The sequence below is a fragment of the Ictalurus furcatus genome, chromosome 29, assembly GCF_023375685.1.
Source record: "Ictalurus furcatus strain D&B chromosome 29, Billie_1.0, whole genome shotgun sequence".
NCBI lineage: Eukaryota > Metazoa > Chordata > Actinopteri > Siluriformes > Ictaluridae > Ictalurus > Ictalurus furcatus.
Genome location: NC_071283.1, coordinates 748835 through 770154, shown reverse-complemented (window position 1 = coordinate 770154; position 21320 = coordinate 748835). Strand labels below are relative to the sequence as shown.

Here is a 21320-nt window from a genome sequence, read left to right as displayed (position 1 = left end):
CGACGCGCGTCGCGATGACGTCACATGACACGTTCTGGCCCGAATCGAGGTTGTTCTCACGCCGTGACACAGAGCTACCATTCGAGCACGTTTCACGTGTTAATTAAAATGCGTTACCCCTCCTACAGGGTGGGGCTTTGAAGTACCCTGGCTATCAGATCGCCTTCACTGTGTGGGGTGAGTGCACTTAAAGTGAATCATAATCGTCCGTAATTACCAAAAGAGAAAATATTCACTGTGCTTTGATATGTTTGAATTTTTGATACGGTTCTTGCTGCTTTCCAGGTTATCTGCTCGTACACTTGGCGATGTTCGTGGGTGGCTTGGTGTTTGTGTATACGGTTATATCACCGATCAGAACATACGGCTTTCTGCGCTGGCTGAATAACCTGATCATCGTTCTGTAAGTCAGAGACCATCAGTCCATCACAGACCTGTTTTATTACCGAGCATCTATTGGTGAGACGATCTACCGGTATAGTGGCGTCCCATGACTCTGAAAGAGCTACATTACTGCTGCCGGCTCTCATTAATACTTAGCTTTAAGTCCGCTCCGAGAACTTTCCATTAAATTGCAATCACAATCAGAGGAATCGGTGTTTCTACACTGATGGAATACTGAAGGACAGAATGGTCCTCTTACACCACGGCTTAAAACTACAGTATAATTATTCCAAAGAAAATGAAACCGAACCGTTTGGTAGATGTAAAGACATGAAGTTTCTCAGTAAGTTTTTGTGGTGTGTGCCACTTTGAACCCAGACTTGGTGGATCTTGGAGGTCTTTCTGGATAAGATATTACGTATGCTTTTCCTGTAAGGTAAGGGATGAGAATGCAGGCTTTCCAAATACACTGAAATATCATGGAGTGCTTTGATATCATCAGTGGCTGTGAAATTAGCGAGGTCACACCCTGTACACCAGGGTACCCACACCGCCGGTCCTCCATAAGGTTCTTCAAGATAAAGCCGCAGCCCGAGGTTGGAACGTTAGTAACGTAGTAATGATGGGTGCTGTCCAAAACAAGAGAAAGGAAATAAGAAACTATTTATATTTAGAAGCTGCTTTTGTATTTTTTATTTTTAAAAACAGGGCAAATTTCTTCGTCCTGCTGGCTGTGATGGGGCTACAGCGCATGTTCCTCCACATGTTTTTCCTGCAAGATAAAAACTCGCCTACGGATGAAGACAAGCCGTTAGCGCTCAACAACAGGTAACATCAGTAAGAACAGTAATAAATAAAGCACCTCTGTATGCACATCCTGTTTTGGAGAAATCCACAGAAACCCTCCGAAACATCATCAAAAATCTGTCTAACGAGGATAAGTATTTGTGCATGTCTGAACCGAGCGCGAGTATGAGGGTTTTTCACTCGTCAGTACTGATGAATACTCCTGCTGGAATCAGAAAAGCATAAAAGCACAAAACAGAAATAAAAACATTATTTCACTGAGCATAATTAACCAGTTAATCATTTTATTCCTCTTTTCTATTGTGATTTCGAGAAAGTACTGCCTAAACGTAGAGATTTTCCCGGTACATTCGTCACTTCCTGTACGCCTGTACGCCTGGCATATACTGTGTGACATTACGTAGGCGCTATAGGAAAATATGTGTATATGACTTTTCATACAAATGTGTATTTTTCCTATGAATCTTCAAGCAACTGATCCCAAAGCAAAGTAGAAGGACGCTCTGAAGAAAGACACACGTTTCTGCTTAAATGCAGCGTTTGGTTGTATTTCTGCGCGTTTATCTGAAGCGGTTTCCAGCTGTTCCGCGCAGTTCCTGGCTATGAGTAATCCTGACGATTCTGACGCTGTGCTGTTCTTCGTGAATACTCTTTAAAAAATGTCTTATCTCTCTGTCCTCCACAGGAAGGTCTTCCACAACGTTAACTACTTCCTCTTCTTCTTTAACACGATCTTGGGTTTGATGAGCTGCGTGATGCGGTTGATGAAAAGCGTCGCCGTGGGGTTGGTGTTGCTGCCGCGGATCGAGCGAGCCATAATGCCGCAGGGCTTCGAGAAGTTAGACAAGAGTACGACCGAACTTTTCTGATCCCGACCCTTTGCCTGTGCTCGCTACTTGACACTGTCTCTCGATGATGTAGGCCATCTCTTTAGATTTTATAGCAGTATGATGGACAGATTCATTATACACGATTGACTTCATAAGGACTTTAAACAATAAAAGCCCCAAACGTAGCTCCAGACTTCAGGGAGCGCCTGATATGAGTTTTAGGGCCGGGGAACTGTATATTACTGAGAAGAGGCATTTTGAAGCAGTGGATTTTCCTTCATTTTACTTTTTTATTTCCCAGGTTACTGCACGTGGTTGGGAATGATATTAACAGATCATCATCACAGTAATCCACTTCTGGTGTGTTTCTGTCACCTGCTGCTCGAACACACAGTGCGGCGTGTCGGCGTGTACGAGAGACTGCACCAGGAATTAGGTACGAAGCGTTTAAACTCAACAACGGAAGCTAAAGATGTTCCAACGTAGCTGCACTCTTACAGCACGTGACAACGAGGCCACGCCTCCTCATAACCCAGACTCACAATTATTCTAAGGACCATCCGACGATTCATTTCAACATATTTTTACTTCTGTTTTTCCAGAGCCTCCTGCGAAAGAGCGCGCTCGTGCTCGCTGGCTTCTCATGTACACCCTAGTGAGGAACCCTAAACTCATCCTGCTGAGAAAGCAAGCCAAGCAGAACAAAACAGACACCGAATTCGCCTTCGCCTGGGCCGTCTCACATACATCGTGAATACGGTCCATTATGTGAAAAAGTCTCAGTAGTCACAGGTTTCATACTTGGTTCATCTCTCTCAGGAACACGGTGTCATGAGCAGGATACCGGGCAGTGCAAGGGGACCTTTTTTTGTTTGTTTGTTTTTTACCATATATGGGGATTTGGAGGTGTTTTTTACGTAAATAAGTCTTTAGTGAGTAGTCTAGTCCATTGCATACAGCTATATTATATACCGTGTGTTAAATGTGCGATAAATACCGTTTCCTCTTGTGTACCGATTCATACTGTTCTTAAAAAGCTGTTCCACACACACTGTGATCAGCGAAACTCCGGGATTTTTGTATTGTACTGTAGAATTTTACTGTTTAATGTCCACATTAGAAAGAAAAGGTTTTCTCGACACCAAGAAAACGCCTATAATGTTAATATAATCCGGGTGCAGGAGAGATACTGGAACATGGAGGAAGAGCACACCCTGGGCAGGACAGTTACACACACACATACACACACATTCACATTCACTATGGACAATTTGGAGACGCCAGTCATCCTAAAACAAGTCTTTGGACTGGGGGAGGAACTGAGAAACACAGAAACATCCAACAGAGAAAGACAGAGAAGCTGAAGATCTGGGAAAATGAGTGGAGTCCAAATATACAATGTGTATACAGTCCAATATGCTGCCCAAGAGAAGAACTTACCGGATAAAATGACCTCTTTATCCTGATCAGGGTGGAGGCGGATCCGGAGCCTACCCCAGGAACACTGTCTGTGAGGTAGGAAGTCCAAGACCAGGACTAACCAAGATTGTCAAGACTGAGTCTTAACGGGGGTCGAGGACGAGTCGAGTGAGACCGAAAATCATCAAATCCATTTTGAGGCCAAAGAGATGTGTGCTTTCTTCAAACATGTGGAATTCTTGATGGTCTCATGTTTATTAGTTTATATATATATATATACAGTATATCCTGCTAAATAACTTTTTCCACATCATTTCTTTGTGTTGCTACGCAGATTATAGAAGGCTTGTCCATTCGTCTGTGTAAAATATAACGGCGGCAAATTCATTTTGTATCATTACTTATATAACAATAAACCAGTTGACGTTGATTTCTGATCTTTCTTATTGACGCGTTCGAGGAACCTGTGCTGAAAACAAAAAATCTTTCAATATTGCAAGAACGTATTGTATATTGAGAAAGACTTTGGGTGGAAGTAAAAAACTCTGTAATGTAATACCTGCTTTCACTTCTGCTTTTCTTTTCTTTCTTTAAAAAAAAAATCTGTTTAACAGGAAGTCTGGAAACATTGCCAAACTCATCAAAGACACTGAAGACAGATTTAAATATCATCATCATCCATCTTCTATACCGTTTATCCTTCCTTCAGGGTCGCGGGAAAACCTGGAGTCTATCCCAGGGAGCATGAGGCACAAGGCGGGGTACACCCTGGACAGGGTGCCAGTCCAGAACAGGCCACAATCACACACACACACACACCCATTCATACACTATGGACACCTTAGACACGCCAATCAGCCTACCATGGACTGGTGGAGGAAACCGGAGGAAACTGGGGAGAACATGCAAACTCCACACACAGGGCCACGGTGGGACTCGAACCCCCGACCCTGGAGGTGTGAGGCGAAGGTGCTAACCATTAAGCCAGCGTGCGCATCATCATTAGTGGTGGTGGTGGTGGTGTATTTTTTCCACCACAGAGCCCACAGTGAATAGTTTTGTCTTCATATCTGACAAGATGGATGCTTGTGTGTAAAGTTAAATGTCTTCCCAACATTGGGTTGCGGTTCCCAAAACGTTTGTAACGCCTGTGAAGTTGTCTCATTCGCATAAAAGAGAGCGTTCGTGACACACGCAGAAGTAACACGTTTACATTTAAAATCAAGTCAATTCTGCAAACTGTTTCTGTTGTGTAACTTTACGCCTGCGTCTACTCGCTGCTGTTTACAAACCCTTTCCTCCTTCATCTGCTTCGGGGTACATTTCTACATCCTGAGCGTGCTAATCACCCGACGCTGACAGACCGAGACCAAAACCACATCCGCTAACAATACTGCGAATGTTCATGACTCCTAACACTTCATTTGATTTGCCTGTATATATACACAGAATATTTGCATTAATTCATGCCAGAATAAGAGAAAATTATTATACAGTATTTGTAATTATACAGAATATTACAATGCACACACACACACACACACACACACACACACACACACACACACACTTGTACTCAATGTTTTTGTAGTGTTACAACCTGGAAGTGAAAATGGATTTAATGCAATAAGTTAAAGTTAGAATGGATTTAGGGTTATAGGTCAATGAATTTACACAACACACACACACACACACACACACACACACACACACACACAGACTGCGTCGGTATATAACAATATATAACAATGTCAAATAACTGAAAAAATATGTCCTAGTCTTATTAGCAGCAAGGCTGCACAGCAGGTCAAGCCCTATATGACCTGAATCAGTGCGTTAGCGATGTAATTAATGTCTAATTAACGCAAGAAAGTGAAATGAAGTCATGTAACACCAGTTAATCCAGCATGTTTCATTACTCGTAGATAAATAAGGAGTAAAACACGTCAGAACATGTTGTTACAGGAAAATGATCAGCACAGATTGCAGCTGGTCGCAACCACAAAGCGTAAACTCGGAAAACTTACCTCTGACCCTGGCCTCCAGCGCGTTCTGTTCCACTGCTCATGCTCATGCTCATTTAATATCATTCATATTTATAATAGTTCGTGTAAATATTCAATCCCCAGTACGTCTCTTTTTATCACCGCACTGATAATCGGTTTTTGTTTAGTTGAGTTTTTTCAGGATTTTCAATTCATTCAAGGTTTTTTTTTTTATTCAAATCTCAATAAAAGAGTTGTGGGAAAACATACACGGTGATTTCTCTCTCTTTCTCTCTCTCGTCTGTCTACCTCTACATATTTATAGTATATTCAGTTTTCTCTTCGTCTCAATTCCATCTTCGACTTGGATTATTTTCTCTTTCCTGGCTAAGCTTTAATTCTCCCTAGTCCCTTCTTTCCTCTGCTTTATTTCTGATTCTCTATTCAGTTCCTGGCTGGCAGGTATTCCAGGTGAATCAGCCTGGAGAACCGCGGCATCCGCAAAGCCAAAAGTATTCCGGACGACCCCCTCATCCCTCACACCCTCCTCACCCGTCTCATGGACTCTTCACCCTCCTGCCATCGGGCAGAAGGTACTGGAGCATCTGTGCCAGCACCAGCAGACTCTGCAACAGTTTCTTCCCAGAGCTGCTCACCTGGACTAGTCAAACACCTAACCCAGTTATTCACCACACAGTACTTTATAGTTCACAGCCCATCTTCTGTGTATGTATTGTCCTGCATATAAATATGCACTTCATGTATTCCTGCACCATGTTCCTGATGAAAACCATTTCACCTCTGAGTTCTCCTGAATGGCCGCTCACACTATGCGCCTCTGCTGCCCCCTGCTGTCTGCCGGCGGTGTAGCACAGCCTCTTACAGGATGCGAGTTAACGGTAAGGTTATTTTGTAAGTGGGTTTCCTGTAAGTGGGTTTCAGTCGCTTCCTGTGAATCATCGGAGACCGTTTATACACTCACACACTCTCACAGGCACTCACACGCTCTCACAGACACTCACACTCTCTCACAGACACTCACACGCTCTCACACACTCACACAGACACTCACACTCTCACACACTCACACACTCTCACGCACTCACACGCTCTCACAGACACTCACACTCTCTCACAGACACTCACACGCTCTCACACACTCACACAGACACTCACACTCACACACTCACACACTCTCACGCACTCACACGCAGAGAGAGAAAAAGAGAAGTGTTTTATTATTCTGTATTATTCCAGAATGGAAACTAATGTAGAAAACGAAATGGACAGTTCTGAGACCAACGACGGAGAGGCAATCAACGTGAGTTCTAACACTTTAAAGTTTCCGTTCAGTTTGATGTTTTGTTTGTGTGTGTGTGTGTGTGTGTGTGTGTGTGTGTGTGGGGTTGTGGTTGTAAGAGGGTATTTGCAGTGGAGAAGAATACCCAGAGTGTTGAGGGGAGGTTCACAGTGGTGTAGAGTGTATGTTGATTAGATTGTTAAATGTGTTAATTACCAGTTGTACTCCTTTTAAGGTATTTTATTTGTGAAATAATTCCTATTGGGAGAAATAGAGCGGTGCGGGGATGACGTCATCGTGTGCCGGTACCTGGAAGTTAGCATCACATCACACCTGGATATACTTATCATATTTCTCTTTTAATTTCCCCTTAGTATAGTTGTGTGTGTGTGTGCGTGTGTGTGTGTGTGTGTGTGTGTGTGTTGCCGACCTGACAGTTTAGAACAAGTATATATCGCTGCAGCTTGGAGATCACTAAGTGGGAGGTACTTACGGCGCACATAAGCGGGATTTGCGAAGTGGGCGGTACCTACCTCCAAGTAGGAGGTACTTTGTCGTTATTGTCTGCATGTCCAATTCCGTTCTATTTGAAGCCGCAATTTTAACTTTAATTTTAATCATTTGAATTCTATTGCATTTTCTATTTTGTTGTTGTTGTTGTTGCCATACTTACACACTGTGATGGTTTTGTATTAAAACCATTTGGTTGTAATATAACAATGGTCTAATATTAAATATAATTTTTTTTTTTTTTTTTTTTTACAATTCAACAGTATCAAACAAACAAACTTAAAACGAGATATAAGTGCACTCGGTGAGGTGAACGGGTCACAACATTATAACCAACAGTTCTTCTTATTGCTCAAGCAATAAAATCTCCTACAAACTATGTACAAGCAACTCAGGCCACACCAATCACAACATAAATACCCCTCTGTACAGACTGAATAATTCCATCCTCGTTCCACACAGTGCACATGTTAACCGCTTGTCTATTGCTGACTACAAAACCCTTAAACGTAAACTACACATAAGAGTTAAACCAATCTGTGAAAGTTTTCACAACTCCAGTTATGTAGGAAATTATTGTTTATTCTAAGCAGTGTGTTGAATGAAAAACGCCTGTCAGCACTGGTAACGCTGATTTGTCTGGTATGCCGTCGACTCAAGAACTCAACAAGTCAAGTCAAGTCCAGTGGCTTTTATTGACATTTCGCCTATATACAGTTGGTACAGTACACACGAAACGAAATGGCGTTCCGCCAAGACTAATCACATGAGACGACACAGAACTAAATAAGAGCTACACTTTTCTACATAAAGTTCACATTCAGACATGTGCAAACAACACAGGACAGTACAGTATCTGCTAAAACAGAACAAGAGGCACAGTAAGTGGCGGTGTAGCTCAAACCAGTAAACAGTGTGTGTGGAAGTGTCTGATATCACGGAGAATAAAGAATAACAATATAATTAAAAATCCTGTGAATATAAACACAACATACTATGACACAGTGTTCAGCAGATTAGCTTATACCATGTATAGTCACAGCAGTTATTACAGTAGCGTATAGTGGTGACAAGGAATTAAACATGATTACACAAGGTTTAAAAAAACGAAACTGAACTGTGAAACAATTCACAAATCAAGAAGCTTTTTGGAAAAACTCTGGCTTTTTTTTTTCTTCAGAATTTGCGATGCACAAATGCAGATTTGCGATTAACTTCTTTAATCTCCAAAGATTTCTCCATACAGCTCAACTCAAGAACCCTACACAATGAAAAATAGTTCTCGACAAGGTGCTATAAAGAACCATTGCAGAACCTTTCAATCCAGATAAATTCAGAGTTAAACTTGAAAGTTTTGGGTTTGTTAACTTAAATAAAGAACATTAAAGGAACGTTTTGAGTATTTGGTGTTAGAGAGGTTGAGGGATTTTGTTTTATAATCATGAAGATGTTTTTACTCTCCTCTGAGTATCCTAGATCACTCATCATCTCTTCTTCTCCCGACAGATCCTGGCTATATTATTTGACTCCGGGTGAGTATCCACTTACAGCGTATCACCATAGGCTTCGGGTCTCTACATCGTTCTGTAGAAGTAACGACTGTAATATTCATATTAGTAACCCCCCGTGTCACATTTTCACCGTAAACCGTGCTGTAGTGGTGACTGACTCATGAACGAATCACTCTTTTGAGCTGATTCATTTTAATAAATCAAACTAGTTCCGTAGAGAAATTTTGTGCAGTATTAAAGATGGCTTCATCCTGTACCAGTTTTGGACTGATTGTACTCTCACAGATAAAATGGCAGATTGTATAAGAAACATGTGGTGATGAGTTCATGACTTAAAGCGGAAACGTTAGACCAAAAGTTATGACCAAAGACATGCAGCGACAAAGTTTTAGCCAAATTGAATGACTCAGGGAACACCTTTGTACAAGTTCTTTATGTTCAGTCACATTCTTTAAAAACATAAAAAAACAGCTTCTTTGTCTGGTTCACTCGGCCTGTCCAAATTTCACCTTTTTTTGTTTTTGTTTAGGAATGCAACAGGGTCACATCAGTACTGTCACAATTTTGTTGAGCTCCAGGTGAAACTGAGTCTGCTGCCATCTGTGAGTGACTCCTTCATCTGTTTTGTTTTTAAATGAAATATGATTTTGTGTTTTGCTGGAACTCTCCATGTGCTGACATCACATCATGAGAACTAACCAGGTTTCACAATGTACTGAGTTCCGGACTCTGATTGGTCAGAGTCAGGTGTCGATGAATTGTCTATAACCGCAGCTCTGGTTAATATTAATTGTGCTCGTTCTGATACGTTATCGTTTCTATAGTAACAGCGAATTCACAGAGGCGTGTACAGCGGACACTCCACTGATAATAAACTGATTAAAAAATTGTTGATATGGTGAAGTTTTTTTGAAGTAAGGAGATGCTTATGTAACATTTATGGAAGGAGTCTCCAGTGTCAGAGGTGAAGCTGTAACTTTAAGTTTTCCCACATCTTCAGGACAGAGGAGTTTATGCGTCGTTGCGGTTTCTTGGTAACACACGTAACAAGCTGGATTTTTTTTGTATTATTAACTTAAAGAGAGAATAAAGAGAGAATAAAGAGAGGCTGGTCAGGGAACGAGTGTTTACAGCGGTGATAACGTAAGCAAGAACAGGAACTAACTTGTTTCATGAACATTAAGTGTAACTATAAACAGATCAACTGTACCACGTGTCATTGTTTAATAAATAACAGTAGTATTTTTTGGCAAATAAGAGAAAATGAATTAAGTTAATTATATTGAAATAGATTTGTCAGTGGGTTATGTTACTGTTGATCTCATAAATAAATAATTATTTTAATGAGCAAGACTAATTTCCTGTGTGTGTGTGTGTGTGTGTGTGTGTGTGTGTGTGTGTGTGCGGGTGATTTTGCTGCAGGTATTTATTATACTCCTGCTGTCCTTTAAAGAGCGCAGAAAGAAGATCCATGACTGTGAGAGGCACTTCCGGTGTCTGAGAGGCCGATTCAGCTTTGTGATGTTAGTTTGTGGTTTATTGTTCTATTTTTGTCTGTAAATATCTGGATTAGGTGTATTGTTAACATAATTCAAACTTTCTGATTTAGTAATGTAGAAAAACATGATGTAAAACATAGCGTATTTGATACCTTGATAAATATAGTCTGGTTCCAGGTACCATCTTCATGTTCTGTACATTTGTAATTAGGGGCCAAGCACCGCTGGTGTGTAAGCACTTATTGTAATTGTCAATTTTCTTCTTCTTCTTCTTCTTCTTCTTCTTCTAATTATTATTCCGCTATTGAATCTATGGCAGCCCATAGAACCATATATAGGAAAGTTATTAAATTTGACATGCAGATGGAGGACAGTCTGAAATGTTACCATGCCAAATTTGGACTTGCTATCTTAAACCTCTAGCACCACCATCAGGTCACAATTTCACTCATGTTTATGGTAATAATTTAAGGATAACTGAACTTTAAGGGCTAGAAACAAAATTTTTATTTTCTTCTGCTTGGTTTCAATTTCTGCCCGTCTAGCTTTTCCGCCATTTTGAATTTTCTGAACTTTTTTGATTCCTCCTAGACCATTTGTCCGATTTTCACCAAAATCGAATCAGATCATCTTCAGACCATGCTGACAAAAATTCTTGAAATTCAAGTCAGTCGGTCAAACCATTCTCGAATAACGCGCAAGTGAATTCAATGGCGAGCACGCTAAAATAGACGTGAGGCTATATCTCCGTAACGCTTTAGTGTATTCAGACCAAACTTAGCATATGTCATAGCCATCATGACTTGAGGGTACCTGAACAGTTTCGGAACAGCGCCACCTTGTGTATGTGCTTGTTTTGTTTGTCGTATAATTATGCCCATTCTAAAATCATGCTTGCTTATCTGCTTACTTTGCCTCTTTTGTGCTTGGCCCTGTAATTGCTGCTTGGAGCATTATTTAATATAATTGTTTTTATTGGAGACCTTGTCATACACGGGCAATATGAATATGAAATACAGAGGGACAAACTATGATTTTTATTATTTTTATCAATATTCAGAAGGCTATAAATTGGTAAATATGCAACTGTGGATCTTCATTTGTGTACGTTAAAGACAACAATCCGTGAGAATTTCATGTGTCCAGCATGAATAGTTTAAAAGTAAGGACTTATGGAAGTTTGTAAATGTTTCTGTAACACTCCTTTTTACAGTATAATTATGGCCACACCCCCTGTTTGTCTGTGCCTATCTCAGACACTAATGCCGATACAAGCCTGAAATTCCACACACTGTTTATTGAGAATAGCCTGAAGCAAATCTGAAATGGTCTGTAGAAACATGTTTTAAAATCTGCTGATTTATTGTACACTATTAGACCCCTGGACTTCACAGGCAAGATGCAGAACCGATGGTCTTACGGTTTTGCTTTCGGTTCCGTGACCCCCTTCGTGATCAAACTGATGTCCCAAACCCTGCTGACCGCTTATGTGCCGCCTTATTTAAAAGGTACACTACACTATCTACAGTGTAACACGTAAACTTCTAACACATTTTTAAAGGTTTGGACTTGTTCATAATGAGGATATTAATCAAATTACTTTGACAATTAATAAAAGCAATCATTAATAATAAGCTTATTAATGAGAAGCACATGTATGTTGCGTGTAGTTTGTTTCTTGTGACTGTGTGCTGCTGTTGTCACTAATCAGTGTGAAAATCGGTTGTGTGATTTTACGTTACATGCTTGACACTGTAGATACAGAGAAGATGATTGATCACCTGTCAGCTTTTTCACTCACTAGTGTGACTGTAGAATTCGCAGATATGATTGGCTGCTTTCTTTCACACCTGATTCATGTGTAGTGTGTTAGTTTTACTGAACTATACACTTCTTTTGTCTCACAGTTGTGTGTCTGTGTGTTTTTGTTTCAGCTTTGGTGGCTCTGTTGGCCGCGTTGATGGTAAGCATTGCCTGCATGCCGTTATTCATCTGTCTTTCAACAAAACACCGATTGCTTGGAGGAGTCCTGGGGCTGCTGTATTCACTCAGCTGGTACTTTTTCATCCTATTAGCACTGCACTGTGTGACTCTGTGTGGAAATGAGGGGACAGAGGCAGGGGATTGGGAAGAGTTCAAAAGGGGCTCTTTATTTTCCTGGTTTCTTTGATTTGATCTCACTAGGCACATATATAGTCCCCTCTGAAAGTATTGGAACGGGAAGGCCAATTCTATTGTTTTCGCTATACACTGAAGACATTTGGGTTTGAGATCAAAAGATGAATATGGGTTAGGGTTAGGGGTTAGATGAATATGAATGATTAATATGTGACAAATTTACATCTAGACGCGTTAAACAACTTAGATCATGGCACCTTTTGTTTGTACCCCCCGACCAAAAATATTGGAACACATGACTGACCAGGTGTGCCCTGTTAAATCGATTGTTTAAACCAGTGGTTCCCAAACTTTTCCAGGGCAAGGCCCCCCAAAAGGCATTAACATTTGACCGAGGCCCCCCTTTTGCAAGGTGTCTTTAAAACACATTAAAAATACAGACTTCTGAACATATCCCCCTTTTTAAAAAATTATTTATAATATCTTATATCTTTACATTACATTACATTAGGAATTGATTGTGTGTGTGTGGTTGTCTGAGAGTGAGAAAGAGAAAATCATGTATTGATTTGTTTTTCACACCAAATTGTTGAGGGCCCCCCCGGGCGCCCCCTGGCGGCCCCCCACTTTGAAAACCACTGGTTTAAACAACTAATAGCTCTGAATGTCTACTCTTGGTTTGAACCTTGTGAAGGATTCACACAACTGCCACTAGACCACACCCCCACTAGACATGCTTGTGTCTTCTTGTTGCGGTGTAGCAGTATGTAGCCGTGGAGGTCCACGTGTCCTGCTGTAATCGTTGCAGGCGAAGGCAGGGTCTGAGAAAGAGTAAATAATGAACGAGTAAAAATAATCCGACTGGTTTAAGTTCGTTGTCTTGCATGCGCCGTCTCAGTCACTGTGGATGACATGTCATGGATGCGCCCAGAGAGCAGAACCCGCCAACTACCTTGAGAAGAGAAGCTCATATTACAGACTGAGGAAATTGGTGTGAAAGATACACTACAGGCGCCATTTTGAGTGATTTGTGTTCGGCTGAATGGGAAGGAGCGAGCCTTGCTATTCAGCCTTGTTTTACCCTTGTGTGTGTGTGTGTGTGTGTGTGTGTGTGTGTGTGTGTGTGTGTGTGTGATGCCAGGTTCGTTGCACAGCTGTGTAACTTGATCTTTTGCAGAATACTAATACCAAAAGGAGATAATTTTCAGACTTTCCGTTTGCGGTCAGGTTGGGTAAGTGAACCACCGTCCATAAGATATTTTTTTCAGATATCGTGATCTCGTGCTTATCAGATATAATCAAAAACTATTCACATTCCAAATGTCTTCTTGTGTGCAGTTATTTGATGCCCCACAGTTACTGTGCTTGGGGTTCCTGGTGTGCCGCTTTGGCTCCATCATTGTAAAGGGTGTGCAGAAACGCCTGAGGAATCACTGCGAGCAGGTCTCACACACACACACACACACACACACACACACACATACTCCAACGCCATGAATGTCAAAAAAAAAACATGAACAGTACCCCGCCTTGTGCCCAAAGCTCCCTGGGATAGGCTCCAGATTCCCCACGACCCTGAAGGATAAGCAGTATAGAAGATGGATCTCCATACCTTTTACGTGATAGAAAGGGATTTAACCTTATGGTTTAGTAACAGTCGAGTGGTACTGTTTAGAGATTCCTGAAGATAAGAGCACTAATCAGGTTCTTGGAATGCAGTGGTGTATCCGTCCTCTCTGACAGCAGGGATAACCCTACAGCAGACAAGATATGTTCTCTGTCGTCCGTTCATTTAATGCTCATCCCGGTGCTGACCACAAACCCAGATGGACTGCTGTTCGAGAAATAACAACCAGAAATATCTGTGAGAGCGTTATGTCTGTTTGGGTGTTTCTGAATCTTCATGTGTGTGATTTCTGCAGGAGGAATTCAAGGAGAATGAGTACAAATATGTACAACATTTACTGAGACGGTCTGCTAAAGTGTACGTACACACACACACACACACACACACACACACACACACGCACATTAGCGATAGATTGTGTACTGGTCCTATTGTTGAGTTATAACACACACACACACACACACACATTGTAACACTTATTTTACACCGCAGACCGGTGGAGAAGAGCTGGTTCCAGAGGAACATGTACAAGTGGGATCCGTATTTTAAATTCCCAAACAGAATCATCGCCACCGTCGTGCTCTGCTTCTACGCATTGTATACGGTATGTGTGTGTGTGTGTGTGTGTGTGTGTGTGTGTGTGTGTGTAATATATGATTAAATTAATCCAGATTTGCACTATTCATGCTTTAATAAACGAGACTCTAGTGTTTATTTATCTTTTTTTAAAGTTGTCGTTTGCATTTACGTTATATTATATTTACTGCATTTTCTCCCCCTGAGTTTTTGGGGGTTTAAAGGTGAGTACAGTACTCGTGTTTAAAGGCGGTGGTCTAGACGCCCCGTTTCATACTGTACGCTTCTGTTTACTGTAAAAAACATAAAATCTGGAAATCTGGCACTTACACGTGAGCTCTCAACCAATGATGCACTGGAGCTACGCTACACAGGGACCGCCTCCCTTATTTACATACTGCACACGGCAAAGTAAAAATGAATGTATGCATACATGAAAAATATAAATATAAACGTAAATAAAAGAATTAATAAATATAATGAAAATAAATGAAAAATAATAAATGAAGGAGAAAAGTAATACAAAAATACATTTAGGATTAAACTGAATTAAAAATGAATGTTTTAATATTATACATTTATTAAACGTTTTATGATTATACATTTTATTTATAGGCGCCTTACAGACACAATAAAACAATCAGCATTAACGACAATAATCATTATTACAGACGGGATACAAGCATAAAAACAATCACATAAACGCCTGCCTAAAAAGATGGGTCTTGACGTGAGATTTAAAAACAAGAAGACTTTCACTGTTTCGCACGTCCTGTGGCAACAAGTTCCATAAATCAACTCATCTATTCCTTTATTTATTTCATTTTTAAATTCTGCGGGTATGATCGTCCGTAGTAGTCCACTATGAATTGAACAGAGAGTTTCTGTGTATCGTCTGTAGGCAGTAACATTCGAGATGATCTACTCGTGGTGGCTGATCTCACCACTCTTGAATACAGACCTGGACTATGTCAAATGTAAGCCTCTCTCTCTCTCTCTCTCTGTCTTTAACTGGCTGATTGGTGATTCAATTGATTTAATTATTTAATTACTGGATTGTAATGATATGAGACAGTTTTAGTTTTTAGCGCATCACAATATCTGCCCACTATTTTCATATTCCATAATTTGATTCAGAAAACAGCTAGAAACAGCAAAGTGTTGTTATTATTATTATTATTATTATTATTATTATTATTATTATTATTGATTAATTCATTAATTCGTGTCATGCTTTGCTTTCAGACACCTGGTATAGCTCAATAGCTTGTGCCATGCTGACGTCTGTCATTCACATCAGCCAGGTGTTGGTGTGTTACAGGTACGCCGGAGCATGAAATTTGAGTCATTTTGATGACAAAAATAAATAAATAGCAGAGAGAATATTAGATTTTTATTATAAACCATGAAGCACCAAATTAGCCAAAAAGGATATGGTATGGCTTTACCATTCTGGGTGGTAAGAGTAACCACGCTACATCACACCACCCAGAGACTCAGTGTACATCACTGTAACAGCAGCAGACGTGATATTTATTACATACTTATGGCATTTTAGTACAGTTTTTATTTATAAATCTTACATTTATGCATTTATCTATGTTCCATTTCACTTTTTGAGACTTTATTTCTCCCTTCATTCATTCTTTTATGAATTCATTCCATTGACAGGAAGCACATAAAATCGCTGCGAGCTGGAGATAAAAAACACTTGCCAAAGAACTACAAACTGGACCCTGATTATGGTGTGGTGAGTGTGTGTGTCTTTCCTCGTGTGTCATGTGAGGAAGTGGGTAACAATGCTCAGGTGACGTGTTCAGGGTGGAGCGCTAATAAAGACGTTAAGAGAAACATTCCGTCTGCTCTGAGGCCTGAGCTGGAACCAGAAAGAGGAGAACGTCATCAGACAGAATCACAGTTTTCATAGCTCACTGTAAAACTAGCTCCGGTTTATTTACAGTTACTTAAACACTGGGAGCTCTGATTTATTTGCACACACGTATTAAAGTAGTAACTACTGTATGTTGTAGGCCAGTGGTCACCAGCGGTGTTCCTGGAGATGTACTGTACCTCCCTGCAGGTTTCATCTCCAACCAAAATCTAACACGTGTTTTTGTTGATCAAGGTCTTCTTAAGGCAATGATTAGATGGTCAGGTGGACACAATTATGGTTGGAGCTTACTGTAAGTCTTCAGGTAGGTAGATCTCCAGGAACAGGGTTGGTGACAACTGATGTGACCATTGAACCCACATCCAGGACCGATTCTGGGTTCGTTTGGGGGCGGAGCTCCTAATCAGGTTTGCGTTTGGTTTTACACAAGACAGTCTCCTTAGCTGACCAGAACACCTTCCCCACCTTCACAGGAAGTACCGTGACTAGTTAAATCAGGTTACTCAGCATACAGCACTAAGTTCAGTTGATGTAAACCCCAGATCACTGTTTTCAAGAGGTCAGTGAATGGGTTCACTGGACGTCTCGCACTTCACACGCCCGGGAACTGGGGCCAGGACACCAGGGAGCAAATTCTTTGTGGTCGCTGGGTGGGAGGGACATACTCTCTCCACTCTTTTAATCAGAGCGACAGTAGCCAATCTCACGGGAGTCTACGTGCATGCAGAAGAGGGCAGATGGTACTTTCCTCCAAGCGTGTTACACTGCCCTGTGACGCAGCAGCAGCAGCAGTTTGAAAAGATGCAGCTGGTTGGATTCACGTGTTCGCCTTCGTCCGCCCCGGTTGGTAGTTTGCGGGTGGGCGGGAATTAGCAAGGAGATCTGTATTAATTGCTATAATAAAATATAATTTTATAATTGTATAATAAAATGATCTGTATCATTGCTAACATTCAATCATTATCATAATCCCTTCTCCAGGTGGGGCTTTTGAAGTATCCTGGCCATCAGATCGCCTTCACCGTGTGGGGTGAGTGTGTTACGTTAACTTAATATTCATGGTTTAAATGCATTTCTTTCTAATGTTCTTATGTTTTTTGACAAGAAGAACAATTGTGCTACAGTTCATTAAATAAACATTAATTTTGCAGGTTATCTGATCAGTCAGTTGGTGATGTTTGCTCTTGGCCTGGCGTTTGTGTTTCTGGTTATTATACCGATCTCCGATAAAGGATTTGTCAGATGGCTGGAGAATACTGCCAAGAATCTGTAAGTCCTGTTCCATCAGTCCATCGGTTTCTTTCTCCAGGGTCAGGGGGTCGTATCCTTCTTCTACTGGCTCTGGAGTGCTTGGTAGCACACCATTTTAGCTCATTTGTTTAAAAATTTAAATACAGTACTAAAAGTTGAAATGTAAAAAAAGGATATTATGATTATACATTATAATAAATAGAAATGATAACAGATGGCAGGTTTAGCAGTTTAGAAGCTGCAGTCTGATCTCAGTTTTGTGTTTTATAAAAATCAGGGCGAATTTCTTCACCTTGCTGGCTCTGATGTGGCTGCAGCGCTTGCTGAGCCACATATTCTTCCTGCAAGACAAAACCTCACCTACGGATGAAGTCAAGCCGTTAGCACTCAACAACAGGTAACACGACTGTTCGTTATCGCAGATGAGTCCAGGATAACAGCAATGAATTAAAGCAAGTCCTGTTTGATGTTCATTAGAGAAACCGAGCCGAGCAGGTAAAAGTTTAAACAGGATAACTCAGGAGACCTCAAAGGCATGAATGCTCACTTACACAAGAAGGTGTCCAGGTGAATCTCACTGCTCCTGCTTGTCCGGGGAGGTGCAACAGATCTACTATAATCTGTAGTGGTTCATTATTTTACATCTCAGCGTTCAGAAGCACTCGCGCTCCCACAACTTCATGGATGTGTGTTTTTCACCCTGTGCCTACTTCTCCACCTAAATCCCATCACTCTGTGCTCCACAGGAAGGCCTTCCACAACATTAACTACTTCTTCTTCTTCTTTAACGTGATCTTGGGCATAATGAGCTGCTTATTTCGGTTCATTAAAAGTGCCGCCGTGTGTCTGATATTTCTGTCACGCATCGAGCGGCCCATCATGCCAGAAGGCTTCGAGAAGCAGGACTTGAGTAAGACTGTAGTTTTTTTTCTTCCTTTTAAACTCATCTGTTAGTCTCCTTTCCGGTTGTGTTCACTGTTTGCCACAGCACATCTCTTTAAACTTTATAGCAGTGCGATTTTGATATTTCTGTATTCTTTTTAGGTTGTTTTTTTTTTCTAGCTGCACATAGCAGCAACCAACACTGCAGGCTATGTGAGAAAGAAAACTGTGTACAGTGAGTGAAAATAACCGCTCTTAACCAGTGTGCGTTCTATAACATAATCAGAGCTAAATAAGATGTTCTGGGACATCCTTGTTAGATTAGTACTAAGTAGCCTATTTCCTAATCCCTGATTCCTGCACTAGCTGCCCATCTGATTTGGGATTATGATCAATCTTGTGTCACTCTATATAACTCATTCTTAATCACTGAAAAGTCAAGGTAAGAGTAATTGGACTAATTGACCATTGATTACTCTTTCTTGGTTGAAGGAATGCCTCACGTGATCATCTCTTAACATCCCCAAACAACCCAGAGTCCTTCTGTTCTGTAGCAGCAGCCAACCTCCCCAATGATTATCACTCACATCCACAAGCATGCCCATTAACACCTCAAGGAAAATATGTCTCATTTGTCCGAATGATTAGCAGCTGGATCAGGCAGAGACTGACCACCACCTCAATGCTACCGAAACAGAAAGTTCAGGATCCACTGATTGATCAGGGGGTCCTGATTGGGCTACCAGAATGCCAAGTGTATTACCCTAAAGTACCAGGTTTTAACACCAAAAGCGTCCACGAGCAGCACGACTGAAAAGATTACCAAACATTCCTCTATTCATTCTGTTATTCGTTCTCAGGTTACTATACATGGTTGGGAATGATAATGGCGGATCATCATCACACTAATCCAGTTCTGTTGTGTTTCTGCCACCTGCTGTCCAAACACACTTCAGAGAGTCTCCAAAATGGCGAGTACTCACGCTTAAATGCAGGTAACAAACGAGATGAATGTTTAGCTAGACAACATGAACTCAAGTGTTTTCAGCCATGTCTCCTTATCTGGTCTCCAAGCAAAGCTATATACACATTTTTATTTCTATTCTGTTCTCCAGAGCCTCTAGCGAAGAACCGAGTTCACACTCGCTGGCTCCTCATGTACACCCTAGTGAGGAACCCTAAACTCATCCTGCTGAGGAAGAAACGCGAACACAAAAACGACAACGAACTCGCCTTCGCCTGGGCCATCTCAAACACGGCTTAAAAAACAACAACACGGGTCTGCATAACATCTTGCAGATATTTTTAGCTGTCATTTTTTTTTACAAGCAAAAATTTTATTCTGCCAAAAAAATATTAAACAAAAGTACAAGATCTACCATCAAAATATTACCTCCATATAACATGAGATATTTGTTACATGAGTTATTAACTTGCTAGTACCAAGTATACATTTCCGGTACAATTCTTTCAGTTTTTATGTTTTAGTGTGTTTTTTATTCTCAAATACTAAAGTTTATGGATCTCGAGATCAATCAGAACATGTACACAATGCAATAAGCTCAGATCTTTAACTTTTTTAATGCATGGCGTTGCCATATGGCAACAATTCAATTGTATGCAATTTTTTGATACAATAATAATACAGTATTATTGCAATAATACAAAACTTCTATTTTGTGTATTATGTACTATAATAATATCTTTATTATGTACTATTTTCCATGTCACATGACCTGAGTGCTGTTTGCGCTTCCTTTTCTGCAATTGCATGGCATGGTGAAGGTCATCATCAGAGGAATCTCAAAATTTGATAATTTTTTTTTCAATATTTAGGTAAAACTACTTAAAGGAAAAAAATTTAACACTATCTGTGTGTTACTATACCATTCTAAACATGTTTATATATCTTGAGCATTCTGTTCAATGGTAAAATGTAATCGTTGCGATAATAGAACCGTGTATGTATATATTTTGAGTTAGTAAATTCAGAGATTTTTTTTTTAACAGCTGTAACACCTTTCTAGAAGATATAACTTTAAAAGTTTAAAATAACTTTTACATACTTTCTGGGTGGCAAAAAAACTCTGCAGCTGGAAAACTGCAGCTGGAAAATGCAGTAATTGGAATGTAATCTCAAACATTTTGTGTTATTTTTGACTCTATGATACTTTCCACCAGTGCACATTATTTACAAACTCCCACTGCCAAATTAACTCCAGTTATAAAACCCCATAAAAACATTTTTATGTAAATGTAATACTTAATGCAGCAGCTGTGGTCTCCAGCTCCAGTCTCGTCCATTTCATCCAGTGATGAGAAATGTACTGTATTGTTCTTTGAGCTCAATAAATTTATTTTTATGTGTTTTTATACACTTTCTGCAGCTAGCTATCACCATAGTCCTGTGTTAACTTTAGCAAGCTAGCAATAGCCTTCTGTGTTAACTTTAGCAAGCTAGCAATAACTTTCTGTGGTAAATTTAGCGAGCTAGCAATAACCTTCTGTGGTAACTTTAGCGAGCTAGCAATAACCTTCTGTGGTAACTTTAGCGAGCTAGCAATAGCCTTCTGTGGTAACTTTAGCGGGCTATTAATAGCCTTCTGTGGTAACTTTAGCGAGCTAGTAATAGCCTTCTGTGGTAACTTTAGCGAGCTAGCATTAGCTTTCTGTGGTAACTTTAGCGAGCTAGCAATAGCCTTCTGTGGTAACTTTAGCGAGCATAAATAG

At 40.4% G+C, this 21320-nt stretch overlaps 2 protein-coding genes across 6 annotated transcripts in view; both read left to right on the top strand.

Moving 5' to 3' along the window:
* LOC128604078 (stimulated by retinoic acid gene 6 protein-like) overlaps positions 1-4987 on the top strand; it is a 14799-nt gene extending 9812 nt beyond the window's left edge. For 3 of the 4 annotated variants that reach the window (XM_053618862.1, XM_053618861.1, XM_053618860.1), the window contains 6 exons: positions 129-177; positions 286-403; positions 1093-1212; positions 1877-2040; positions 2323-2457; positions 2624-4987. In XM_053618862.1, coding sequence (XP_053474837.1) covers positions 129-177; positions 286-403; positions 1093-1212; positions 1877-2040; positions 2323-2457; positions 2624-2775 — 738 coding nt within the window. In that variant the 3' untranslated portion in view covers positions 2776-4987. Of the gene's footprint in view, positions 1-128; positions 178-285; positions 404-1092; positions 1213-1876; positions 2109-2322; positions 2458-2623 lie in introns of those variants that run through there. The other variant, XM_053618863.1, reaches the window with a different exon arrangement.
* Positions 4988-6323: 1336 nt separating this feature from the next.
* On the top strand, positions 6324-20994 carry LOC128604080 (stimulated by retinoic acid gene 6 protein-like). Of its 2 annotated transcripts, none has more exons than XM_053618869.1 (19): positions 6324-6746; positions 8742-8767; positions 9276-9348; positions 10169-10269; positions 11623-11753; positions 12180-12300; positions 13505-13595; positions 13702-13806; positions 14286-14347; positions 14483-14594; positions 15468-15543; positions 15812-15887; positions 16238-16316; positions 17439-17487; positions 17609-17726; positions 17986-18105; positions 18455-18618; positions 19451-19561; positions 19706-20994. In XM_053618869.1, exons 1-19 carry the CDS (start codon positions 6684-6686, stop codon positions 19852-19854), a joined length of 1827 nt encoding a protein of 608 aa, XP_053474844.1. In that variant the 5' UTR covers positions 6324-6683; the 3' UTR covers positions 19855-20994. The 2 variants fall into 2 exon arrangements, with proteins under 2 accessions (XP_053474844.1, XP_053474843.1); XM_053618868.1 differs by having other exon boundaries at positions 19451-19585; positions 19706-20993.
* Positions 20995-21320: the final 326 nt, after the last annotated feature.